Source organism: Aegilops tauschii, chromosome 2 (assembly GCF_002575655.3).
Source record: "Aegilops tauschii subsp. strangulata cultivar AL8/78 chromosome 2, Aet v6.0, whole genome shotgun sequence".
In the NCBI taxonomy this organism is placed as follows: Eukaryota; Viridiplantae; Streptophyta; class Magnoliopsida; order Poales; family Poaceae; genus Aegilops; species Aegilops tauschii.
The window spans coordinates 139,162,963-139,189,826 of NC_053036.3; the positions used below are offsets into that span (position 1 = coordinate 139,162,963).

The 26,864-nt window shown below is 51.8% G+C and overlaps 2 protein-coding genes across 3 annotated transcripts; one reads left to right on the plus strand and one right to left on the minus strand.

Annotated features, from left to right (window-relative positions):
* The first annotated feature begins 2,781 nt into the window (after positions 1–2,781).
* Positions 2,782–6,737, plus strand: LOC109762903 (probable LRR receptor-like serine/threonine-protein kinase At1g74360). The gene is made up of 2 exons (XM_020321791.4): positions 2,782–3,048; positions 3,167–6,737. The coding sequence occupies exons 1-2, from the start codon at positions 3,003–3,005 to the stop codon at positions 6,451–6,453; spliced, it is 3,333 nt and encodes a 1,110-aa protein (XP_020177380.1). The 5' UTR covers positions 2,782–3,002; the 3' UTR covers positions 6,454–6,737.
* A 1,394-nt stretch (positions 6,738–8,131) lies between these two features.
* Positions 8,132–13,416, minus strand: LOC109762901 (probable mitochondrial saccharopine dehydrogenase-like oxidoreductase At5g39410). 2 transcript variants are annotated; one of them, XM_020321789.2, is made up of 2 exons: positions 12,588–13,391; positions 8,132–9,130 (listed from the first exon to the last, which is right to left on the minus strand). In XM_020321789.2, the coding sequence occupies exons 1-2, from the start codon at positions 13,374–13,376 to the stop codon at positions 8,441–8,443; spliced, it is 1,479 nt and encodes a 492-aa protein (XP_020177378.1). In that variant the 5' UTR covers positions 13,377–13,391; the 3' UTR covers positions 8,132–8,440. The 2 variants fall into 2 exon arrangements, with proteins under 2 accessions (XP_020177378.1, XP_020177379.1); XM_020321790.4 differs by lacking the exon at positions 8,132–9,130 and adding an exon at positions 9,431–10,347 and having other exon boundaries at positions 12,588–13,416.
* Positions 13,417–26,864: the final 13,448 nt, after the last annotated feature.

A 26,864-nucleotide genomic window follows, 5' to 3' on the forward strand; every position in this document is an offset into this window, starting at 1 on the left:
GCATCTTGTCCAGAGTGTCTTCGTAGATGAGTTTTAGACTGTTGCGTCCATCCATTAGCACCTTCTGAAGCCGGCAATCGCTAAGGATTGGGTCAAGGACCAGGGCGGATGGACATTGGCCCGAGCCACTCTCAGCTGATCCCCTTGGTCAAAGGTGATTGGCATGTCTATCCACGCTCCTGGGGTTGCTATGTGCTGGACGGAGCTGAGTTCTCGAAGAGCTCTTTCCTCTGGTTTATTGACATGAAGGTTTCGTAGATCATCAGGACCTCGTCATCATCCGAGGATATCACCACATGCTTGTGCTTGCATCTGAGGAGGGCTTCGCCTCTCTTGGCTACCTGTCTCAACACCCAACAATTGCGAAGACTGTGGGTTGGGCTAGTGTTGAACAGAACGAAGTGTATGGGCATGGTTTATCTAGCAGGCCGTCAAGGGCGGTCTTGGATCCTGCGGCGGGCTTCTTATTTTTTCGAGGTCGGTTGACTGATGAGAGTCGGGCATGGTATTCATCCCGGAGTGTGAGCCTGTCACGCTTCATGCTTCTGTCACAGATTGAATTTACTTGCTCTTCTTGAGCCAGCCAGGCGTAGTACAAAACTTTAACACCAGACCCGATAGCTCGGAGAACGTTTGGACGCAGCGGCGAGTGAGGGCGTTTAAAACACCTTTGTCTTTGCAATTATGCTGAAAAGTTGCTATTATATCTGATTCCCAGCAATCCGGTATCTTGTTCTTGACGAACAGGAACCTGGCCCAGAATTTCCTGACTGTTTTCTCAGGTAGTTGTTGTACATAGACTAGATCCCAGACTTTGGATGGGCCCGAGTTACTTGGGCAGTATTCGATGTGGGGGGGTGGGTGGCAGAAGAAATTTGATCCCCTTTGTTTGCGGGCTCGAGGCTCTGACAATGTTATCCCGAGAAGGGTGTGCTGATGCTGGATCGGTCGAGTTGATCTTAGGATCTGGTTCCTCGGTAACTTCCGTTTGGTCACCGTCGAGGTCGCTCTAATACCTCGGCCCTTGGTCCTCTACAGGAGGTTTTTCGGCCGGGGCGGATGAAGAGATGAAGGGCTCGTGCCCTGCTTCCCGCTCATCACGGCCTTGCTCTTGAGGGAGGGGGCACGATCCGACAACGAGGGATTCGAGCGCGGAAGCAGTGCCATGAAACTCTGAGTCGTTGACCGATGATCCCATCGATCCTTCTTTCGATCACATAGCGGAATTCTCAGTGAAAGCACCAATGTCAGTACTAAAGCCGGTAGACCTCGGGGTAGGGGGTCCTGAGTTGTGGGTCTCGGATCTGTGGGTAACAAGGGACAAGGGAGACAATATTTACCCAGGCTTTGGCTCTCTCGAAGAGGTAATACCCTGCGTCCTACTTTGGTTGTATTGATGGTTGTGTATCGGACGAGCGCGCCGATGGCGAGCGGCAGATGGAGTCGGAGCGCCGCTTGGCGCGGGAGCCGGAGGAGGAGCGCGGCAGGGCAGACGACGGAGGTGGCAGCACGTGCGGCGTGGAAAACCGCGTTCCCCTGGGCTAGGCCGGCGCCGACGTTCATCGACCCATCGGCCCCGGGGAAGAGGATGACGACGACGCCTAGGGCAACACGCAGACCGCGCAGACTTTTTTTTAGTTTTTTAGAGTTTTATTAATCTTTAAGTGAACTTTGGCCAGCGGTTGACCGGCTATTTAAGGTTTAATTATATTCATTTTGGCCGCGTGTTTTTTTTAAAAAAATTAGACGCGAGAAAAAATAAGTTTGTCACTTGTTGGACGCATCGATTGACCCAAACCAAAGAGTAGACGCGCCCGACCGCTTGGCCAACCTAAAACAAAGAACAGTTTTGCTAGAACTCATCTAAATGAGATATAGTTTGGTCTCATTCACCTTTTATAGCCATTGGATGTGATGCTATAAGATGCGTGTGTGCTGACGTGAGTTGTACCTGTTTTTGTTTTTAAGGTGAATGAGACCAAATTATATCTCATCTAAATGAGTTATAGGCACTTCCAACAAAGAAAACGTGTGTCCGTTTATCGCCGCGTTAACTCTTCACACGCGCAGGGCGCATCATTACTGCGTTGTGCGTTTTGGAAGCTTCACGTCTGCACGCGCGCGCGCCCACCACGCGCACGGGGCACCCGTGCGTGCGCAGGCCGTTCGCTTCGGCCCCATCATAACTCCGGCGGCAGGCTGACCCAAACCGTTGCCGTCCTTTCGCCTGTCAACAACGGCGGCCGCTATTACCTGGACCAACAGTCCAAGCCAAAACATCATAGTACTACCAGCTTTTCTTTCATGGAAAAATGAAAATGTTAGTATAGTAGATCAAGAGAAGAGAAACAACATCCAACGAAGCTTCCGGTGGAATTTCGGCGGGCACCTACGCAACGAGCAAGGATCTTGAGATGTCGTCATGCGGCCATATGGTAACTTGAGATGTCGCCGGAGCTGTTAAAAATTGCCGATCCCTTCTTGTTCCCGCAGTGCGAGTATTTATTCCCGACATTGCTGACGTGCGTTCTCTCAAATTTAAAAATCGCCAGTTAAAAACGGCGACAAATCAAGGCCTTGGAGGGAAAGCAAGGGAGGGAGGAAGGGAATTCAGAGGCCACAACCAAACCAGTGAGTCGGTCAGACTCGTGCCCTTTTGGCTCCCCGTGCAGTCAGCGCCGAATTAACAAAGATGGAACAGCGAGAATTCAAAGGTCCAGACGGGGGACAGCGACGCCCCTCTGCATACTAGTCCCTCCACCCACATGTGGATTAACCCCTAAACAACCTCAGACTTTTGTTTTGTCTTTCCTTTCCTCGCTTGCTTACTTCACACCCCTCGTCGGCCTCGTCTTCGGATTGTGGGGCAAGCCAAGCGAACACCGAGCAGAGCAGAGGCGCCGAGCCAAGAAGAAGCATAGGCATAGGCGGCTCGCGCATGAGGAGAGGCACACCTTTCGTCTAGGATTCGATTCGTCCATGATTATTCAGGAGGGCAAGCCATGTCTCCCCTGCTCCTCCGGTTCCTCTGCCTACTCCTCCTCGCAGGTACATACCGCCGGCCTCCCTTTCTTTCTTGCTCTCTTATCTTCTTCTCTTCTTGGGGCGTGAGAGCTGAATTGCGCGTGGAGTCGGTCTAATTTGAGTGGGTCGATTACTCTTGAAGGTGAGGCGGCGCTGACAGGCGCGCAGAGCGGCGGCGACAAGGAGGTGCTGGTGGAGCTCAAGCGCTTCCTGGTTGCCAACAACAGGTTCAACCGCGGCGACTACGACGGGTGGCAGGAGTCGGACCTGTCGCCGTGCCAGTGGAAGGGCGTCGGCTGCGACAGGGGCAGCCGCGTCGCGTCTCTGAACCTGGCGGGCTCGACCATCTCCGGCCAGGTGTTCGGCAACTTCTCGCGGCTCTCGGCGCTCACGTCGCTCGACCTCTCCGGCAACTCCATCAACGGCCCGCTCCCGGCCGCCGACCTCAACCAATGCCGCGGCCTCCTGCACCTCAACCTCTCCCACAACCTCATCACCGGTCCGCTCAACCTCTCCGGGCTGACCAGGCTACAGACGCTCGACGTGTCGGGGAACCGGCTCGAGGGCGGCGTCGCCGTCAACTTCCCGGCGATATGCGCCGACCTCAACTTGCTCGACCTGTCCACCAACAATCTCACGGGCAACATCACCGGCCTGTTCGATGGCTGCGTCAGGCTCGACAAGGTCGACCTCAGCTCCAACAACTTCACCGGCGAGCTATGGCCTGGAATCGCGAAATTCAGGGAATTCAGCGCCGCCGAGAACAACCTCACCGGGAGCGTCCCGTGGAGCACGTTTCCTGACGGCTGCAGGCTCCAGTCCTTGGACCTCTCCGATAACCAGCTGGTCGGGGGCTTCCCGGATTCCGTCGCCAATTGCACGAATTTGACGTACATGTCGCTGTGGGGGAATAATTTCACTGGGATTATACCTGCCGGAATCGGGAAGCTCGCCGTCCTCGAGACGTTGATTCTTGGGAACAACAAGTTCGATCGGAAGATACCGCCGGAGCTGACGAACTGCGGGAGACTTCAGTTCTTGGACATGAGCACCAACAACTTTGGAGGCGACGTGCAACAGATTTTCGGCAACTTTACGAGCTTGAAGTATCTTGTGCTTCATCACAACAATTACACCGGCGGCATCGTGGCCTCCGGCGTGCTCCGGCTACCGCTGCTCGCCAGGCTCGACCTCAGCTTCAACCAGTTCACCGGCGAACTCCCTCCAGAGGTGGCCAACATGAAGAGCCTCAAGTACCTGATGCTCGCCGAGAACAACTTCTCCGGCACCATACCGCCGGTGTACGGCTGTCTCGCCGAGCTCCAGGCGCTAGACCTGTCTAACAACACGCTCACAGGTGGGATCCCAGCGAGCATAGGAAACCTCACGTCGCTCCTATGGCTGATGCTCGCCGGGAACCAGCTCTCCGGAGAGATACCACCTGAAATCGGCAACTGCACCAGCTTGCTCTGGCTGAACCTGGCCGACAACCGGTTGACTGGCAAGATTCCACCGGAGATGGCAGAGATAGGGAGGAATCCCGGCCCGACCTTCGCCAAGAACCGGAATGATACGAGCGTGCTCGCCGGCTCCGGCGAGTGCCAGGCCATGAAACGGTGGATCCCGGCGAGCTATCCCCCGTTCAGCTTCGTCTACTCCGTCATGACCCGGGAGAACTGCCGCAGCATATGGGACCGCATCCTCAAGGGCTACGGAATCGTCCCAATTTGCACCAACTCGTCGTCGCCGGCGAGGTCCAACACGGTCTCCGGGTACGTGCAGCTGTCAGGGAACCTGCTTTCCGGCGAGATACCGTCACAGATCGGCGCAATGCGGAGCCTCAGCTTGCTCCACCTCGACGGCAACCGTCTCACGGGGCAGCTGCCACCGGAGATCGGCCGGCTCCCGCTCGTCATGCTGAACGTCTCGAGGAACAACCTCTCGGGCCCGATTCCGTCGGAGATCGGCGACATTCTGTGCATCGAGAGGATGGACCTGTCCTTCAACAACCTCTCCGGCGAGCTCCCGGCGAGCCTGTTCAAGCTCACCGAGCTATCAATGTTCAACGTGTCGTACAACCCACTCCTCTCCGGCAATGTCTCCACCACCGGCCAGTTCGGCACCTTCGACGAGCAGTCTTTCCTCGGCAACCCGCTCATTTCGTTGCATCAGGGTGGAGCTGCCGGTAAGCAGCAACCACCACCGGAAGCTGCCGACGCTCCTGCAGTTCGGACGCGCAGCATACCGAGAACCATCGGGATCTGGCTGCTTTTCTCCCTCGTCATCGCCTTCATCGCCGCCACCGTCGTGTTCGCGATCACCAGCCTACGCGCCCGGTTCCCGGTGGACCAGGAGCCGGAGCTGGACGCATTCTCGTGCGAGCACCCCAAGGGCAAGTGCGCGTTCGGAATGTCCTCCTCGCCGCCGTCCGGGTCGTCGTCGGCCACGGGGTGCTCCTCCTCGACGGAGGGAGTGAAGGTGTTCCGGCTGGACAAGACGGCCTTCACCTACCGCGACATCGTGGCGGCCACGGGCAACTTCTCCGACGACCGGGTGATCGGGCGCGGCGGCTCCGGCGTGGTGTACCGCGGCGTGCTCCCCGACGGCCGCGCCGTGGCGGTGAAGAAGCTCTCCAGGCCGCGCGACGGCGTGGACGGCGACGGCGAGCGCGAGTTCCGCGCCGAGATGGAGGTGCTCGCCGACCGGATGGGGTTCACGTGGCCGCACCCGAACCTCGTCACGCTCTACGGGTGGTGCCTCTCCGGCGGCGCCAAGATACTGGTCTACGAGCGCCTCGACGGCGGGAGCCTGGAGGCGCTGATCTGCGACACGGGCGCGTTCGGGTGGGCGGCGCGGCTGGACGCGGCGGTGGGCGTGGCGCGGGCGCTGGCGTTCCTGCACCACGAGTGCGTGCCCGCCGTGGTGCACCGCGACGTGAAGGCCAGCAACGTGCTCCTGGACGGCGACGGGCGCGCCAAGGTGACGGACTTCGGGCTGGCCAGGGTGGTCCGCCCCGGCGACACCCACGTGAGCACGATGGTGGCCGGCACGGTCGGTTACGTGGCGCCGGAGTACGCACAGACGTGGCGCGCCACGACGAAAGGCGACGTCTACAGCTACGGCGTGCTCCTCATGGAGCTCGCCACGGGCCGGCGCGCGGTCGACGGCGGCGAGGAATGCCTCGTCGACTGGGCCCGGCGCACCGCGAAGGAGGGCCGGAAGCAGCAAACGGAGGATCAACAGACGACCGGCACGGTGTTCTGGGAGCTGCTCGAGCTGGGCATGCGGTGCACGGCCGACGCGCCGCACGAGCGGCCGGACATGCCGGTCATCCTCGCCGCGCTGCTGGACATGGCCGGCGACGCGGGCTGTGCATACTGCATGAGCTCAGGACACAGCGACGGCGAGCAAACAAGTTCTCTGACATAGGTGTTGAAGGTTACAAAAACAAATTTATTCTTTGTGTACAAAAATGCTGTTGTTTAGTTCAGCTGGGCGTTCATTCATGTATGTAGGTAGGGGCAAAGATAAAGAAGCAAAGTTTTGGTAGCGCACAATACAATACGGTGAAAAACCAATGAAAAAAATAGCATGGCCCCTAACATATGCTATTAGCTTCCTATATCGTGTTGTAGGTGATGTTAACGAGACATTGTACACTGATTTATTTAGCGAGTCATTGGTCAGAACGCTATAGTGTACTATTAGCGACACATTACGCGCTTTTTTTTCCATTGGAAAAAACTACTTGCTTTTGTCACTTATGCTTTAGGCCTCGATATCCAACGGTCGAAGCGTGTCGTCATTGTTTACCCCCCTCCCTTTCCCCTCAGTTCTTCGTCCTCCTTTCTCGCGGCGGTTCTTCCTGCTCCACACGGCCTACCCGGCCCTAACCGCGTGCCTCCATCCCTCGTGCTCGGCGGTTGTCGCTGCCTCCCCGCCCCGACCTATACCCGCAGCTGTATTGGTCGCCGCCCCGACCATCCCTTAAGCCCCGCACCATCGATGAACAACTCCAACGACCCCCTGCACCTCCCACCCCTAAGGTAGATAATAAGGTTGTGGCTTTCACCTAGATAATGATACTATAGCTTCCCTTAAAATAGATAGTGTGGTTGGTTCTCCGGTGAGGTGCGGCCTCCCCATCTCGCGCGCTCGGAAGAAGAAAGGAAGAAGAAAAAAGTAACTGACACAAGAAGAAAATCCAGATACATGAGAAATAGCAAAAGACGATACAAATACACATAGAGTTGTGTAGTGGCAAAGCAACTTGATCGTGTGCGTGCACAACAACCTCCTGTTTTGGCTTTGTGCGGTCGCTGTCTTGGACCAAGAGTCCACCATGACCCCTGTTCATCGTGGCCAAGGGATAGTGTACGCGAGAGACCAAAGGCGGCAAGTGGCCAAAGATTGCGATGGATGGCCGTTTGTGATGCACATGATAACATGGAAACACACCGTCCAAGTCTTTTACTACTAGTAGTCTTTAGCCTTTACAAAGCCGTTGGCAAAGCGCACCGCACACATGCGTCGGTCGGTGCTCGATCCATGGCCATGGGTGGGCAAAAGCGCGGTCTCAACAGAAAGCTCACGAACCATCATGATCCAAGACGCGACCACCGTCTTCCATCATGGCGTGGCGTAGTCCCGAATCGGATCCGTAGGGGACACTGCACTACTGTAAGTCTGTAACGGAACGAGACGAGGCGTGCACGGCTGGTGCACCAGTGCTGAGGTGAGTGAATCGCAGCTCTCTCAACACACGGTCTCACTGCCCGGCGGGCAACGCACTTCCTCCACGCAAGTACCCAAGGCGTGTGGAAACCTTGTGGGCGGGAAAGCGCCGTTCGCGCGTGTTGGCTCGATCGCGTCGTCCAGACTTGCACTACTGCCCCTGTGAGATAAGTTTCCGAGAACTGCTATAGGTAGGACACAGATGTGCCGTCCGATACTCATCCGGCGGTGAGCCATCACCCTTGGATCAAACATTTTGAGAGCAAATCTGACCATGCAGTGAGTGAGAGTGTCGGTTCCAGAATCCCAGCAGACAGCACAAACAGGATGAGATAGACATGCAGGTTCCACAGGACTTTACACTTGCACGGCATTTTGAACTCACGACACAACATTTCTTCTCTTCTACAGCCACAGGACTTACACTTGCACGCTTATTATACGTATATTTCACCCATACGATTCACATCACACGAGCACATCCTATTCTTTCTTTCTTCCATGCGCGGTAGTAATAGTAATACGGTTCACTTCACATAAACACAGCATACAGGACACTACTACGTTTCTTCACAAATACGTAGTATAAGGCCATTGAGCCTGCTAGACACTCAGGTGACAGATGATAGATACCTGGTTTAACGACGAAATCAGGTGTAGGAAGCACGAGCCTGTTATAATCTCAAGGGAGGGTCCTCGCGGAGATGAGCTCGAACGACAGGCCGTTCTCCTCGAGGCGCTTCTGGAGATCAGTGGGGCCGAAGACAGCGCCCGGCGTGTACACCCCGCCCTTCGGCAGATTGGCCCGCTGGCTCAGCAGGACGAGGGCGCACTGGACGAGGACGATCGGGGTGGTGATGTACCCGATCTCAGGCCCCGAAACTCTGGTCACGATCTCCTTGTCTGGCTTGCCCCCACGCTCTGATGCTCGGGCCAAGTCGCTGTAGCCACGGCCGATGAACCACATTTTGAACGAGGCGCTGCGGACCTCCTCTTCTGTCGGTCCGGTCTTTCTGAACAGCCCGATGGAGAAGAACTCAGGGAATTTCAGCAAGAGGGACCTACCGAAGGAGAAACCCCCGAGAATGCCGATGAAAAGTCCAGTACACAGCCACCAGAAAAGGCCCAGGATGGAACGGCTGCTGATCTTCATACCGAAATGTGCAGGTTTGATAGAGGACCAGAATTCCTTCCTATGCTCCGCAAATTCTGGGGTTTCGTCCGCACCAGGAAGGCCCTCGGGATGCTCTGTCACTTTTGCTAGGGTTCTCTTCACAACCACTGTGTCGGCGGAAGGTAACTTCATCACCCACAGTCCTAGTGCCTTGTCATGCTCAATCAGTGACCCTTTGGGAGGCGGAGGCCCCGGAATCTGCACAGAAGGAGAAGAAACCTTAGCATCAAATGTGATCATTATACAATAAAAAAATGATTCCATGATAATTTCATTTCACCAACTCATCATCGCAGGCTTTGGATTCAGGGATTCAAAGGCTATAACAAATGTGGTGGACATTTTCGCTAGGATCTTTATTCCACGACTTACTAGTTACTACAAAACATTTACAAATATTGAAGATTCTATATCACAAGAAAGATCAGGGCAGCTTCTGATGATTGGGTGTGTGTGTGGGGGGGGGGGGGGGGGGGGGGAGCGCTAACACAAGGAAGAGGAAAGCAAACAATGGGATTACATAGACGCTTATTACATATTTCATCCATACGATTCACATTACACAAGCACATCCTATTCTTTCTTTCAGGTGCGTAGTAATACTGTCTTGTCTTATTTCACATACGACACTCAGGTGATAGCTGGTTTAATGATGAAAGAAAGCAGGCTGATTGTCCAAGAACACCACAGATCAGGTTCAGGAAGCACGAGCCTTTTTGTTAATCTGAAGGGAGGGTCCTCGTGGAGATGAGGTCGAACGACACGCCGTTCTCCTCGAGACGCTTCTGGAGATCTGTGGGGCCGAAGACGACGCCTGGCGTGTACACCCCGCCTTTTGGCAGATTGGCTCGCTGGCTCAGCAGGACGAGGGCGCACTGGACAAGGACGATCGGAGTGGTGATGTACCCGATCTCTGGCCCTGAAACTCTGGTGACCATCTCCATGTCTGGCTTGGTTCCACGCTCTGATGCACGGGCCAAATCGCTGTACCCATGGCCGACGAACCACAGTTTGAATGAGGCGTTGTTCACCTCCTCTTCTGTTGGTCCAGTCTTTCTACACAATCCAAGGGAGAAGAACTCGGGGAATTTTAGCAAGAGAGACCTACCCAAGGAGAAACCCCCAAGGATGCCGATGAGAAGTCCAGTACACAGCCACCGCGCAAGGCCCAGGATGGAACGGGTGCCGATTTTCACACCGAAATGTGCAGGTTTGATAGAGGACCAGAACTCCTTCCTGCGGTCCACAAATTCTGAGGTTTCATCCACACCAGGAAGGCCCTCGGGATGCTCTGTCACTTTTGCTAGGGTTCTCTTCACAACCACTGTGTCAGCAGAAGGTAACTTCACCACCCACAATCCTAGTGCCTTGTCATGCTCAATCAGTGATCCTTTGGGAGGTGCAGGCCCCGGAATCTACCCAGAAGGAGAAACCTTAGCATCAAATGATCATTCTCCAATAAAATTTGATTCCATCATACTTTCGCCAATTCATCATCACACACATTGGATTCACAGATTCAAAGGCTATAACAAATGTGGTGGACATTTTCGCTAGGATCTTTATACTATGACTCACTAAAAAACATTTAAGAATATTGAATATTCTATATGCCATGTCCAATCTATCACAACAAAGATGGGGGCAGCTAGAAATAATGGGCCTAAGTTGAATTCAGATTGTGGCATTACCGAAGCCAACCCATTTTGCTTTGTCTTTATAAAACATTCAGCCACACAAAAATTTGTGTGGGCATCAGTATTTAGATCAACCACACAAAATTTACATCCAATCCAAACGGGCCCCAAATGAAAGAATGAATCCATTATTAAGGGCAAGCAAGGCAAACGTGGAGTGTATTACTACCAACAAAATGGCAAAGTAGTAATATTAGCCACTTAGAAATACCCATTCTTCATGAAGTAGCAGTGTAGCACGTACATCTACACAACAAAAGGCATGGCAGACACCATTCACATGTGAGAGGACCAATGTTAATCTGAGCTTAAGAATTATTCAGTAGTTAGTAGTTGGTCCACGATATATGTCAGCTTGATTTTATAGTCCTTCTTGGAGCAGGCAGTTAGCACAACATACACGGCCGAACAAAAGAACTACATACAAAATTTTGATGCCTTCAAACAAAGGTGATGGTCAGGGATAGGCAATCTATAATTTCTAAGAAAATAAAGAAACAGAACTATACCAGGTTGTACACAAGTACACAAACACCATATATAACCCAGACATCAGCAGTAAGGCGACGGTCAGGAGTAAGCAATAGTTTTCTTGCAAGAAAATAAAAAGGCAAAAGTAACTATACCAGGTTGTCCACGACCACAAGTGCCCGTAGACCATATATAGCACAGGCATTAGCAGTAGTGTATATTCTCAATGATAGAAGACAAGCAACTAGTTTGTGTCCTCCCTATCATCTGTAAGTCTCTATCTAGTCTATAACTGTCCGCCTTCTTAGTTATATAATAAGAAACTATGCCACACATATTCCGTCCTATCTCGACATGCATCAATAACTTTTAGATTGTACTCCCTCCGTTCCTAAATATAGGTCTTTTTAGAGATTTCAATAAGGACTACATACGGATGTATATAGACATATTTTAGAGTGTAGATTCACTCACTTTGCTCCGTATGTAGTCCGCATTGGAATCTCTAAAAAGACTTATATTTAGGAATGGAGGGAGTATTTTCTAGTGCTAGTAGTACACTATACCAGCACACATAGTACATACTCCCTCCGTCCCAAAATAAGTGTTGCAGACTTTTTTTTTTGCATGGTAATACGTCTCATTCATATCATAAAGATCAAAGTATAAGTCATGTAAGGACCGACATGACAAAACTGAAAAGATAGCAGAACATCTTTGAGCTTGACACCAACGCCCGTCACCTGCCTCTGGCTAGTACAACTTATTTTGGGACGGAGGGGGTACATCCTTGTAGGTGGTCCAAAATTGGCACTTAGAAAGAAAATCCAAATGTTCTGAGACAGATAACTGGATGTTATAATAAAGAAAGTGCCAGTTTTATGATAACTAACAGAGCAATGCTATTTACAGATTCTACAAAAAACATTACGTTCTGGTTCAATCTGCTGATGGTTAGCCATAACCGTGGGGAAATTACAATTCAAAAAGAACTAGTACGTACAGTTTTCATAAAAGTCTTATGTAGAAATAGGATTTTCGTAGGTGCAAAGGCAAGGATCAGGGATCTGGCCGAACAAAGCTATCAATTAGCAGTGTTATGGTATGTGCGTTTATCATGAAAGTCAAGGATAAGGAAAGACATAAATCCTCCTTCTAACTGAATGTATTAGTTTCTACGGGTTTGCTAAAGCACATCTAGATGTGCCATCTAAGTTTTGCACATCTAAGTTCTATGTCATTGATTGTACGCAGAGATTCGTGCGGGTATTTTCTCTTTTCTTTTTCCTTCTCTTTTTATGTTGATAGTCACTTAGATGTGCACTAACTTGAGCACATCTAGATGTTCCCTAGCTTCTAGTTTCATCCCTATGACGGGGTACTGTTAATCCCCTCAGCCTCATGAATCACTACCGTCCAAGCAGATTGCTGTGATGAAATAAGTAAATCAATTCCGAAACTGCAATGCGAGAATTTTAGTAACTCACCCTGGGCTTCGCCGGCCTTGGCCTGGATCGGCGCAGCGCCTGCAGCTCGCTGGCGTTGGCCACGCCGAGAACGGCCGACTGAAACGTGCCGAAGTTCCCGACGATCTTCCTGTCCGACTCCAGGTTGACGTAGGCGACCACGCTCAGCGGCGCGGAGGGCGGCGTCCACTGCCTGGAGTTGAACAAGAACCCGAGCTCCGCGGGGATGGAGTCAAACCCGCAGGCGGAGACAATCAGCGACCCGTTCTTGGCGGCGACCTCGTGGAGGTCGGCCTCGACGCGCTCCATGAACTCGGGCTCGCCGGAGATGTCGAGGCAGTCGGCCCCCGCCTCAGCGCAGGCCGCGGCCACCTGGCGGCCGTGGAGGCGGAAGGGCCCCGCGCAGGAGAGCAGGACGCGCGCCCGGGCGGCGACCGCGGCGAGGGAGGCCGGGTCGGAGGCGTCGGCGACGAGGATGGGGACGTCGGGGGCGGGCCCCGGCGCGGCCGCCCAGCGGAGCGCGGCGGCGACGCGGTCCCGGCTGCGGCCGGCGAGCGCGAGGGAGCGCAGCGGGGAGGCGTTGGGGGGCAGGAACTTGAGCGCCTCGCGGATGACGTACTTGCCGGTGAAGCCCGAGGCCCCGAAGATGACGACGTCGAACACCTCCGGCCCCGGCGGCACTGGCGCCGCCATGGAAGAGGGGTTTGGGCTCTCACTCGGGTGCGGCGAGTTGGACTGACTGGTGCGAGGTGGCTTGGCTTGGCTTTGCTCGGTGCGACCGCTTTTGACGTTGCTGTGGGAGGAGCGCATGCGAGGGACGCGGTCACGTTTTCACGCCTGATCTCGCATCATTTTGTTGTGCATAGTTTGCAGGTAGGTGGCTGTTCGCTGCTGGGAATTCGCATGCACAGTTGGTTTGCTAGCAGGTGTGGTGTTGGATCTAAAAAAGCAGGTGTGGTGTTGCTCGAGCATGAGGCGCCGAAATCATTGTTTTGACCTTTCTTTTTTAAACTTAATCACAATCTGACTCTCTGGTTTTAAGAAGAACCACGATCTGACATTTTTCCTACCACCGCAATACCTGACAGTAGGGTAACATAGTGCCTACAGCCGGGGTCCCTAGCGGGAGAGTACTGAAGAGTTACGTGAGACCCACCCACCCATTTACCCCCGCACTTTCTTCTTCCCCTCCCTGAGCACAGCTCCTCTTCCATCTCTCTCCCTCACAGAAGGCCCTCTCAAATCTCTCTCTGTTGCTTGTGTCCGGTGGATTCGGAGCATTTTCATCACTCAAGGTATCTCTCTCACCTCCTCGTTTTGGTTGGTTGGAATCACCTCATTCGGTGGCATTGCTCACTTTTCTGCAAACCCTAGTTTTTGCTATTCTTGTGGTGAAATCAATGGATATGATGCATTTAGGGTTATGCTTGACTATGTGTAGTATGGATATTATTGTGGTTGGTACCAAACCTAGAGTATGGTTAGGGATTTTGACGATCTCAGGTTAGGGTTATGGTGAGGGTAAAAATTACTCCTCGGATTGTAGGATGGCATCGATTATCTTTCATTGAGGCATCTGTTGAGGCGGTGGAGAACCGTCAACATGTAGTCATCGAGGAAGAGATGCACGAGCGGGTAAATATCGTCGACGATATGAATGCGGCTTCGTGGGACTTTGCATCGTGTTATTTCGGTGATTACCCTCTGAAAGTTGTCGAAGAAAAAGAAAAGAATATCCATGACCTCAAGATGAACGAAAAGCTTCATAGAGGTGATATTGCAAGGTAAATTGCATTTTGCACAAGGAGGAAGAATTGGCTCAGATGGACTTGCAAAACCCTAGCCAGGTCATCGACTGGGTAATCAAGCAAGGAGCGTCGCCGATACCGAGGTTGGCTGCTCATCGGGCTTGGGTTCTTGAAAGAAAGTTTGTCATTTTTTCCAACCCGGGACCATACCACAAAGATATTGTATTGAAGCATCTGCCCGAGCGTCTTGGGAATTATGCACGCATGAAAAATAAGAGGGGTTGAAGTCCATGAGCTCTGCTTGGGGAAGCTCTGATATTGCTTGAACTCCGAGACATTGTACTGTCATTTGAACTATAATGGCATGAGCCCCTTAGTCATATGCATTTTAGTTGAACTCCATATGTGACATGTAATCTTTGTCCTTCGAACTCCGTCAGAACTTCGTGTTGTATGTCATTTTCACTAAGTTATATTTGTGTTGTATGTCACTCACTTATATGAATGTAGTACTCATGTAGGATGGAAAACAGTGCGAGCCTTCAGATAGCATATGTGGTGGCTGAAGAAACTCGATGTCGTCATATGATGACTGAGATAAAAAGGTGGGTTAAGAGCTACGAAGAGGTGAATGCAACTGCGTGGGAGTCCAATCTGTATCACTTATGTGAGTACCCTCGAGAGGTTGTCGCTGGAAAAGAGAAGGAACTTCATGAGCTGCAGAGGAAGGAAGACGATTGTAGACACTCTCTGGCAATGGAGATTGTGTTTTCCGTTAGCATTGATGAATTCCCGAGCTTGACTTGATAAGGCTTGGGCAGGTCCTTGGTTGGGCAATGAAGCAAGGACTGTCGTCTAGACCGAGCTGACCTCCTCGATGAGCCTGGTTTCGCCACATAGAGGGTATCATGATACATTGGGCGGGATGCAATAATATTCGTTTGGAGCCTAAGCCAGAGCGTGACGGGCAGATTGCACGCATAAAACTTGTCAGGGCTTATCTCCCGTCAGGCACACTTTGCAATGCTACGAAGTCGTTTGAACTTCATTATGTATTCCATTTGAACTAGTGCTTCTTGTATGTCATTTGAATTAGTGGATGTCGTATGTCATTTGATGTAGTAGATCATGTATGTCATTTGAACTACAATGTGTTTCATGTCATGTCATTTGAACTAATCTAGGTTGTATGTCATTTCAACCACAAAATGTATGCTTACGATATTGTGGACCAAAATAAAGTGTTACAAAACACAAAACACATGGACCAAATATTACCACAAAATAGAAAATTGCTACCCAACCACCGTAGGCCTCGGCGGCAAGGTCCAAAACCATACCGTCCAAAAAAAATTACACAAGCCAACAATGGGTGTTCCAAAAAAAACACTACCTTGCCGCTAGAGGCCTTGGCAGTAGGGTAACAAACCCTACCATAAAAAAGGTTACGCGAGGCGACATAAGTTGTATCAAAAAATCACTACCCTACCACCGGAGGGCTTGGTGGTAGGGTAGCAAAACCTACCGCCCAAAAAAAGTTGCACGAGGCAACAATATGTGTGCCAAAAAATTGCTCTATTTTTGCTACCCTACCGTCGGATGTTGGAAAACGTAGTAGAAAACAAAAAATGACACATGAATCTTTCTTGACATACATGACCTTTCTTGCTTATTCCCTCTTTTTCCCTGTTCTTGGAACCTATGAAGAATGTGAGTTGATCTAGGATCCTCACATTGATGAAAGTTATTCTGGAGATAAAACATGTTTTCATCTAAATTAAAACTGCTTTTATCCAACTTCTATATTTTTGCAAAAAAAATAGCTTTTACGCGGATGAGCCATACAACCTTCATTTGAAGCCACATGTAGCTATTAGGTCCTTCTTCGAGGGAGGCATGTTGAGTACATAATGTATTCATATCAATACTTGTGTTGAACAACAGAGTTTCATGAAGACAAAGGTGATCACCACGGCTACTATGGCGATCCGTAGGAGTGAGGTCACGTAGACTACATCGACTGCCTATGGCTGAGATGGAGTCGCTACGCATTTTTACTTTCCGTTGTTTTCTGATTTAATAAATGTCAGGAGACATTTCACTAGGTATGTCTTGTCACAAATATACTACTTGTAGTGCTTTTACGTATTCTGCAGTGATATCATTTCACTGTGTTGTCAGCAATGATCCTGGGGTTAACAATTAAACACAGGAGGAGCTGGAAGATAATTTCAGGTTAAGCAAAGTTTAAGAAAAGGAAACAACAGCCCCCCCTATGGCAGAATGGCTGGCCCAGCCCACCCCAGGCGCCCTCCCCTTCCTTTGTTCACCAGAGGGGGGTCGTGGCGACCATCCAGGTCGCCATGGCCATCGGTGGCGCCGTGGATGCCATCCCACGGCTCCTCTGGGGATAAGGAGCCCCCTCCCCTGAACCCTAGCAGCCCCAGGACGTTTTCCCCTCTCCTCCTCGCGTTGCTGCTTCCTCTCCCTCGCGTGGCCGCCTCTAACGCCTATTGGGGAACGTAGTATTTCAAAAAAAATCATACGCACACGCAAGATCCATCTAGGTGATGCATAGCAACGAGCGGGAGAGTGTGTCCACGTACCCTCGTAGACCGAAAGCGGAAGCGTTAAGTAACGCGGTTGATGTAGTCGAACGTCTTCGCGATCCAACCAATCAAGTACCGAACGCATGGCACCTCCATGATCTGCACACGTTCAGCTCGGTGACATCCCTCGTACTCTTGATCCGGCTGAGGCCGAGGGAGAGTTTCGTCAGCACGACGGTGTGATGATGGTGATGATGAAGTTACCGACGCAGGGCTTCGCCTAAGCACTACAACGATATGACCGAGGTGGACATCTGTGGAGGGGGGCACCGCACACGGCTAAGACAACTGTCAACTTGTGTGTCTATGGGGTGCCCCCCTCCCCCGTATATAAAGGAGGGTAGGAGGGGAGGGTCGTCCCTCTCTATGGCACGCCCAAGGGGCAGTCCTACTCCCAGTAGGAGTAGGTTTCCCCCCTTTCCCTAGTAGGAGTAGGAGAAGAAGGAAGAGGGAGAAGGAGAGAAGGAAAGGGGGGCCGCCCCCCACCTCAATTCGGATTGGGGTTGGGGGGGCGCCCTCCACCTGGCAGCCTCCTCCTCTCTCCCACTAAGGCCCAATAAGGCCCATTGACTCCCCAGGGGGTTCCAGTAACACCCCGGTACTCCGGTAATTGCCCGAACTTATCCGAAACCATTCCGGTGTCCAAACATAGCCTTCCAATATATCAATCTTTATGTCTCGACCATTTCAAGACTCCTCGTCATGTCCGTGATCACATCCGGGACTCCGAACTACCTTCGGTACATCAAAACACATAAACTCGTAATACCGATCGTCATTGAATGTTAAGCGTGCGGACCCTACGGGTTCGAGAACTATGTGGACATGACCGAGACTCACTTCCGGTCAATAACCAATAGCGGAACCTGGATGCTCATATTGGTTCCTACATATTCTACGAAGATCTTTAGCTGTCAAACCACATAACAACATACGTTGTTCCCTTTGTCATTGGTATGTTACTTACCCGAGATTCGATCGTCGGAATCATCATACCTAGTTCAATCTTGTTACCGACAAGTCTCTTTACTCGTTCCGTAATGCATCATCCCGTAACTAACTCATTAGTCACATTGCTTGCAAGGCTTATAGTGATATGCATTACCGAGAGGGCCCAGAGATACTTCTCCGACAATCAAGTGACAAATCCTAATCTCGATCTATGCCAACTCAACAAACACCATCGGAGACACCTATAGAGCATCTTTATAATCACCCAGTTACGTTGTGACGTTTGATAGCACAATAAGTGTTCCTCCGGTATTCGGGAGTTGCATAATCTCATAGTCATAGGAACATGTATAAGTTATGAAGAAAGCAATAGCAATAAACTAAAGGATCATAGTGCTAAGCTAACGGATGGGTCAAGTCAATCACATCATTCTCTAATGATGTGATCCCGTTCATCAAATAACAACTCTTGTCCATGGCTAGGAAACTTAACCATCTTTGATTAACGAGCTAGTCAAGTAGAGGCATACTAGTGACACTTTGTTTGTCTATGTATTCACACATGTACTAAGTTTCCGGTTAATACAATTCTAGCATGAATAATAAACATTTATCATGATATAAGGAAATATAAATAACAACTTCATTATTGCCTCTAGGGGATATTTCCTTCAACGCCACCATTGCCTCGCTGCCCCCGTAGCCACCGAGATCCTCGCGCCGCCGGATCATGCCCTGAAGGATCACCGTCATCTGCTGCATCTACTACGAGCATCGGCTCAACCGGGGCCGCTCTGCATCATCGCCATCGCCCCATCTACTCTGGCTATCGCCGCCACTGCTCGACACCGATTCGCGACGCCCCGACTAGCTCCGGCTTCCCTGAGCTCATCCCCGGCCTCCAAGTGAGCACCCACTCCATTCCCCTCCCTTCTTGGCCCTTCGCGCGCACGTTAGCTAGCTTCTCCGTCGAGTCCGAACCACCGCCGCGCGTCGTGCCCGTCACTGCTCGTCGCGCCCGCGCGTGGCCTCTCCTCCGCCCCCCGCCTCTGCTTGCTGCTGCTCTGCGGCGTGTTGCCGTTGTGTCCACACGCGCCCCCGTCGCCTGCAGCCGCTGCTGCTCGTGCCACTCGCCCGCCTCTGCTTCCTTGCTGCTCGCCCTGCTCGTTGTCGTTGCCTCTGCTGCTGCTAGCGCCGCCGCCACTACCTCCCGCTCCCCGCGCCACCAGCCGTCGTGCCCTCATCCGCATCATGCGCCCCGCCTGCACGGCCGCGCCCACTGCTGCTCACGCTCACATGTGTTGCCGCTGCTCCAGCTCATCGCCGCCGCCCCTGCTCCAGTCGACGCCACCAGTGGACGCACCGCATCACGGGCTCTCCGACGCGCCCGCCCGCGCCTCTAGCGGCCGTCGGAAACGGCCAACCGGAGCTCCTCCGCCGTGCCGGGTTAATGCCGGAGTTAGCCGCCGGTTAACCCCGGTTAATTATTCCCTAATGACCCCCCAACGTGCCACTGACGTGTGGCCCCACCTAATAAACTAAACGTTGTTTAATTATAACTAACCCCACCCGCACTGTTCATCATTTGACTAGTCAACCGCTGACTGCTGACTCAGCAGTCAACGGGGCCCACTATCAGCCTCTTGTACACTGCTGGGTGCACTGGACCGGGTGCACCTAGCCTTTTCCTTTTATTTTTCGAAAGTAAATAAATTCCAGAATTTCAGGATAATTGTTAAACTTTGAAAAATCATAGAAAATAAACCGTAAGTCAGATGAAAATACTTTGTACATGAAAGTTGCTCAGAACGACGAGACGAATCCGAATACGCAGTCCGTTCGTCCGCCATGTATCCCTAGCATAGCGAACATGCAACAATCTGCCTCCGTTTCATCTGCCCGAAAATGTCAAACACTGGGAATACTTTCCCGGATGTTTTCCCCTTCGCCGGTATCACCTATCCCTGTGTTAGATCACCCCTGGCACAACGTATTGCCTTGTTATGCTTTGTGATGCTTTGATTGCTTTATTATTTATTGTGTTCCCCCTCCGTTACTTCTTTCCGGTAGACCCCGAGACGCTGTCGATACCCTCGTGATTGACTACATCGACGACGACCCCTCCTTGCCAGAGCAACCAGGCAAGCCCCCCCTTGTTCATCCCGATATCGCCTACTCTTTCCCTCTACTGCCTGCATTAGAGTAGTGTAGCTGTTACTGCTTTCGGATGAACCTATTCTGCTGGATAGCCTGTCCTTGTTACTTCTGTTGTTACCGTTACCTGCAATCCTAAATGCTTAGTATAGGATGCTAGTATTACATCAGTGGCCCTACACTCTAGTCCGTCTGCCATGCTATACTACTGGGTCGTGATCACTTCGGGAGGTGATCACGGGTACATATACTATATACTTTCATATTTCTTATGTTACTGTTCGGAGATGGGGGCTGAAGGGGCAGGTGGTTCCATCCAGGTAGTGGTGGGCATGGGTTCCCGACGACCCCCGAGTGTTACTTTGTGGCGGAGCGACAGGGCAGGTTGTGACTACCTAGGAGACAGGTGGGCCTGGTCCTGGTCGGCGTTTGCGGATACTTCAAATAACACGCTTAATGAGATCTGGATATTTGATCTGAGTCTGGCCACTGGCCTATACGCACTAACCAACTACGCGGGAACAGTTATGGGTGTCGGTGTCAAAACCGGCGGATCTCGGGTAGGGGGTCCCGAACTATGCGTCTAGGATTGATGGTAACAGGAGACGGGGGACACGATGTTTACCCAGGTTCGGGCCCTCTCTATGGAGGTAATACCCTACTTCCTGCTTGATTGATCTTGATGAATATGAGTGTTACAAGAGTTGATCTACCACGAGATCGTAATGGCTAAACCCTAGAGGTCTAGCCTATGAGTATATGGTAGTGAATCTGTCCTATCCGGACTATGCTCTCCGGTTTATATAGACACCGGAGAGATCTAGGGTTACATGAGGTCGGTTACATAAGAGGAAATCTTCATAATCAATCGCCTAGCTTGCCTTCCACGCCAAGTAGAGTCCAATCCGGACACGGGTATAGTCTTCGGTCTTCATGTCTTCATAGCCCATCAGTCCGGCCCATGGATAACAGGCCAGACGCCCGAGGACCCCTTAGTCCAGGACTCCCACAGTAGCCCCTGAACCTGGCTTCAATGACGAGGAGTTCGGCGTGCAGTTCGTCTTCGGCATTGCAAGGCGGGTTCCCCTTCTTCCGAACTCCAATATAGTCTTCAGATGTGATGATCGTATCCGGACCTGTGTATATAATTGCAGAAAATACAATACTTCACGAGTCCAATCTGTCGATAACTGTTTATGACACTTCATCACGCCTGCCCGGTTATTATTTTCAACCGTTGGCTAGCCTGTCGCCCCACGTCTCGGGAAGCGGTTTTATTGGCACGTCTTGTCAAAGCAGAGATCGTGTCCTCCTATTCACGGGATTTTCAATAATGTTGGTATGGGTAACCCAACCGTCCCCTGGGTACAACTCTTTGAGGATAGGTATGTTTCGAGACCCAGGATGGGACGCTCGATATTCTGGGCCTTTATATAGGGACCCAGACTTGTCTTTTTCTTCCGTGCTTGCTTTTTCCTCAACCCCAGCCACCTCGAGTTCTAGCCCTCGAGTCCTAATCACCACCAGCCCCAATCATGTCCGGGTCCAGCCGTTTAGGCCGGTGGGTGGCTTCTTCCGTCACGGAGGAGGATATTGCGAAGCTCCGCGTAGCAAGGTACCTGACCCCAGAAATCCTTCATCGGCTTCCTACCGAGGGGCAGATTATCTCTACCCCCAAATCCGGCGAGAGGGTAGTATTTGTATCCCACTTCCTCCATGGGTTAGGGTTCGCGCTTAACCCCTTCGTCCGGGGGCTTATGTTCTACTATGGGCTAGATTTTCACGATCTGGCCCCGAACTCTATTCTTCTCATCTCGGCATTCATCGTCACGTGTGAAGCCTTCCTCCGGACCCCTCCGCACTTTGCTTTGTGGCTCAAGACTTTTGATGTGAGACCGCGGGTGATAGAGGGGGAGCAGGCAGAGTGCGGCAGCGTTGTAATAAACAAGCTTGCCAGCGCGGTTTGGTTTGAAGGATCCTTCGCCGAGTCTTCCGAACTATGGCAACAGGAATGGTTTTGTGTCAACGAGTCGCGGGGCTCCAAGTGGGTGGCTACGCCCGCGTTTCGACCCGGCCCTCCGACCCAACTTGCTTCATGGATCAACGAGGGGTTGGATTGGGGATCCGCTAGTGAGGTGCAGACTCTGCAAGGTCGCATCTGAAGCCTTACCGAGAGGGGCATCGATCTTGTGAACGTTGTTCAGGTAATGCTGGCCCGCCGGATCCTGCCGTGTCAACGGCGACCTCTCCGTATGTGGGAGTTCAATCCAGAAGGGCGGCGCACTCTTCAGCACTTCTTTGGCATTACACACGAAGGAATGTGGAAGCTATATTTCGGGGAGCGGGAACAATGGCCGGACACCACTGAAGACGTCGGCCTCGACTGCAATCATCCGGACACCCGGGTAAGTATTTAATCCCCACACACCTTTCATCCAAGCATCTTTTGACAAGACACTAAATAGCCTGCCTTTATACAGGACTGGATAAAGAAAGCGGTGTTAATCTGGTGTCCGGTGCCCCTTCCTGAAGACCCTGCGTTCGCCCTACTGACGCGGATGTTGGTCCCGACACCGCACCTGGTGTCTAGAGAGGAGGGCGAGAGCGGGGAGCCCAGAGGAGATGCCCATCCTACGGGTGATTTAAGCGCTGTGTTCGGGGAAACCGAAACCCTTTTGCCCAGGGGAAAAAGGCTTGGAGGGGGCACTTTATGGCAAGAAGAGGGCCGCTTCTGGAGGTCAGGAGGGAAGCCTTCCAAAAAAGGAAAAATGCCATCGTCGGGCGGCTTGGGCCGGGCAAGCGACGTTGTCGTTGAGCTTGATGATGAGGACGAACCTCCGGCCAGACCGTAAGCGAGGCAGGGCACTTTAACCATACCTCATTCTTATTACCGAAATAACCCTCCCATATATGTGCGTCCTCGCAGGTTAACGCCTGGTGTTTCTCAATCATCCTCCTCCTCAGGAGACCTTCTTTCGGAGATGATGGAGAGTGACACGCCTTCTCCGGACTCATCGCCTAACAGGGCGGATGATCTCGAGGTGTCGTCCCGGAGGGCTCCTCCCAACCGGCAAGTAGCGCAAGAAATGAGGAAGGAGCTACCCGAAGGTGGTGCCTCTGTCACTCAGGGTTCGGGGATCAAGAATGACGGCCCCGAACTGTACGGCTTACAGCCGGAGATAATGCTGGAGGCGGGTAAGCGGATTCCTTCAAAGGAATGTCATGCTCCGGCAGTGGTGTCCGAAGACCCAGGAGTGCCGGAGACACTAACGGACATGCTGCGACGAGCGTCCATTTCAGAGAAGCACCATGCCTTAATGGTTACAGTGGTCAAAAAACTTGTATCCGCGAAGAGCGGGTTGAACGAGGCCTTTACGAGCCTTCTGAGAGGTTTTGAGGTTTGTGATGTAATGTTGCCAATTGAAATATTGACAGAATGCACCTGTTGTGTATGCAGTAGCCCCTGAGACTCGGATCGCCTTCCAAAGGAAGTGATCGGAGGATCGAAAAGATATTTTCAGGTACTAACCTTGGTTTAATTTGGAATGCAGGTTGTCGCCCCTCCTGCCGCTGCCCGAAATTCAGAGGTAACCGAACTGCAGCGAAAGCTGGATATTGCAGAGGATGACATTGCTTTGATCAACAGGCGTCTTGACGACTTGCAAGGTATATATTTTGAGCATTCCTTACACCAATGTGCTTATAATGTAAGCATGACTCTGAAGAGAGTTTGACATAAAATGTGCATCAATGCAGATGGTGCTGCCACTGTGGAAGCCCTTCGGGCGGAGCTAGCCCGGGCCAAGGAGCAGGCCTGGTTTAGTAATGCGGCTGCCGAAAAGGCATCGACTGAATTGAAGGCCGAACAAACCGCGCGGCGCCAGGACAAGGAGGCCATGTCCACCATGGCGCGTGAGTTAGAGAATGCGGCTGGCCGCTGTAAACTTCTAGAGAAGGAGAATGAAGCCAAAATGGCTGAACTTGACAAGGCCTTACGAGAGGCGAGAGAGGCGCGGTCTGAATCCAGAGCAGCCTGTGAGGAGATCCGGCAAGCTGGGGAGATTGTGGCTGGCAAGCCCTTTTTACTACAGGCTAAGTTCGGCGATCCGAACTATGCTCAGCTTAACCAAGTATGGAGTTCTCTAGACAAATTTTTAGACTTGCCGAAGAGTTCTTCCGATGCGGCGCAATTTTATCAGGCGCAAGAGGGGTATGCAACGGAGAAGCTTTTCTGGTCGCAATTCGGCGCGTCGAAGCGCCCTCTGTTGCTGAATTAACAGATGTCCCAGTGGGCCGAGCTGCATAGGATATCTGGCGCTGCCATGAAGAACGTCGTAGTCCATTTGTGGCCGACTGAACCTGTTCCGAGTAGGTACTTCGCCTGGTGCAGCGGCTTGCTGACACGGTGCCGCGTATCAACGCTGTGAAGCGGTCGGCGTGCATTGAAGGTGCACGGATGGCCTTCGCCCAAGTCAAGACATTCTGGGGGAAGATGAAGGCCATCGATATTGCGACGAAAAGTCCACCCGAAGGCTAGGACCATCCAGAACCGGAGCATTATTTTGGAGACGTCCTAAAGGCCGCCCGCTTGATAGAGGGTCAGTGCTCAAAAGACATAATATTCGAGTGATGTGTACAAGGGTTGTAACAGACAACTTTATAGTTAATCTATTTTTTTGCTCGAAAGCTTGTATTCCTCCTGTGCGGCCGTTTTGATGTAATTTGAAAGTTTTCCAGTCGTCGGCTTCAGCCCCCTCGTAGGAAATACGGGGGTGTTTGGAAAAGCATCGAATCACTCTCTATCCAACGTCTTGGTCCATAAAGGAGGTGATAATGCGGCGAACCAGGCAATCGGACTATAGGGCATTAACACTTTCACTTAGCCATAGGAGTTTTATGGTGGGGCTATGACATAGCCCCTGGTATGTATGCGGCGTATCGTAATATTGTGCCTTACATGTTTTGATCTGAAAAAGATCCTTCGTGTGACACAGAGAATCACTAAAGATTCAAATAAGCCGTCAAGTGGTTGACCAGCTCTCGCCGCATCATGACAGTCAGTTTTCGGCTTTCTCTATTGAGGTGCTCATCCGGTCAAAGCCAGTGCACAATCGCAGTAGTTCTCCCTTTACTACCCTAGCCGATAGAGCGGAACGTAGGGTAGCAAGCACAGGAGCCGGGCAACCCAACTATTGACCAAAGACAATGATTCAGAGCTGATGCATATAAGGCCAAACTTGCGACGCCGAAGTACGCTAGAGAGCTGTTCGGGCTTTTATTGGCGACTCATTTTTTCCCATACCGAGCCCCTGGCAGGTTATGCCGAGGTGCGTCTTGTAACACCGCCATTACGGCCGTACTCATTGAAAAAAGAGTATAGAAGATTAGTTCGGATGAAGTTTACTGGGAGTGGAGCAATAAGCCAATGATAAATTCATATATATAAAAAGAAGAGAAAAACCACAACCCGGCTATTTGACATGCTCGGGGTCGGGAACGGAGGAAAAAGGCATAATACAGGCTCAAAATAAAGAGTGCGGTCTACAAAAAGATGTTTTGGACCTCCTGTCGCACGTCTGCGTCGCCCGTCCTCTGGGAGGGGAGTCCTTAACTGAAGTAACCCCTTAGGTGAGTGTGCGGATCCGAACTCCGATAGAGTCCGTTGTATATGCAGTCCTGTCGGTCACCTGTTTATAATAAAGGAAAATGGATAAAAAAGTGTTATGGGAATGCTAGCACAGTTGTCTGTATTGTGCTTCCGCCGATGCCCATGGTATCTTGAGCGCGTAGTGATGTACGCGTGGTGTAAAACCTGCCGTCATAGTGGGTGGGTGGCGGAAGCCGAACTGCTATTTTCGCTCCGGTAGTGGTCAAACGTCGGAAGGAAACTGCTTCTGGCCCCCGGTGTTCGGCTGGCGAGCCTTGCCGCCGTCTTTATCGCTTGGTGGCCTTCTCCCCTTGTATTTGGCATTAAGCTTGCCTGCCTGCTTGAAGACCCAACAGTTTCTGTTGGTATGATTAGCTGGCTTATCAGGGTGGCCGTGAATCTGACAAGGTCGGTCCAATATCCTGTCAAGGGCGGATGGTCCGTTCTGTTTGGCCTTAAATGGCTTCTTCCGTTCGCCGGGTTTCAGATTGTGAAATCCGGCGTTGACCGCTGTATCATGCCATCTTTCGTTGTTGCAGCGACTGTTATGCTCGTTTAGTCGTGGCTTGCCGTTGCCGTCTCGGATTTCGGAAGTGCTCGGGTCGCTGGCGTTGTTGCTTTTGCGAGCGAGCCAGTTGTCTTCTCCCGCACAAAAGCGAGTCATTAGAGCGGTAAGGGTTGTCATGGATTTAGGTCCTTCCTGGCCGAGGTGACGTGCTAGCCATTCATCCCGGATGCTATGTGTGAAGGCCGCGAGGGCTTCCACGTCCGGACAGTCGACGATTTGGTTCTTTTTGACTAGGAACCTAGTCCAGAGTTCCCTGGCTGACTCGCCGGGTTGTTGGACAATATGACTTAAGTCATCGGCATCTGGTGGCCGGACATATGTTCCTTGGGAGTTGACACGAAAGGCATCTTCCAAGTCTTCCCAGCTACCAATAGAATTTTCTGGCAGACTGTTTAGCCAGTACCGTGCTGTCCCCTTAAGCTTGAGAGGCAGGTATTTAATGGCATGAAGGTCGTCTCCGCGAGCAGGTGGATATGGAGGAGGTAATCCTCAATCCATACTGCGGGATCTTGATGGGGAACGTAGTAATTTCAAAAAAAATCCTACGCACACGCAAGATCATGGTGATGCATAGCAACGAGAGGGGAGAGTGTTGTCCACGTACCCTCGTAGACCGAAAGC

Bases quoted from the DNA above. Each gene is read 5' to 3' on its own strand.
- LOC109762903 (XM_020321791.4), top strand. From the start codon at position 3,003: ATGTCTCCCCTGCTCCTCCGGTTCCTCTGCCTACTCCTCCTCGCAG. The intron at 3,049-3,166 runs GTACATACCGCC...TTACTCTTGAAG, and splicing joins CTGCCTACTCCTCCTCGCAG to GTGAGGCGGCGCTGACAGGC.
- LOC109762901 (XM_020321790.4), bottom strand. From the start codon at position 13,376: ATGCGCTCCTCCCACAGCAACGTCAAAAGCGGTCGCACCGAGCAAAGC. The intron at 10,348-12,587 runs GTGAGTTACTAA...CCTTCTGGGTAG, and splicing joins CAAGGCCGGCGAAGCCCAGG to ATTCCGGGGCCTGCACCTCC.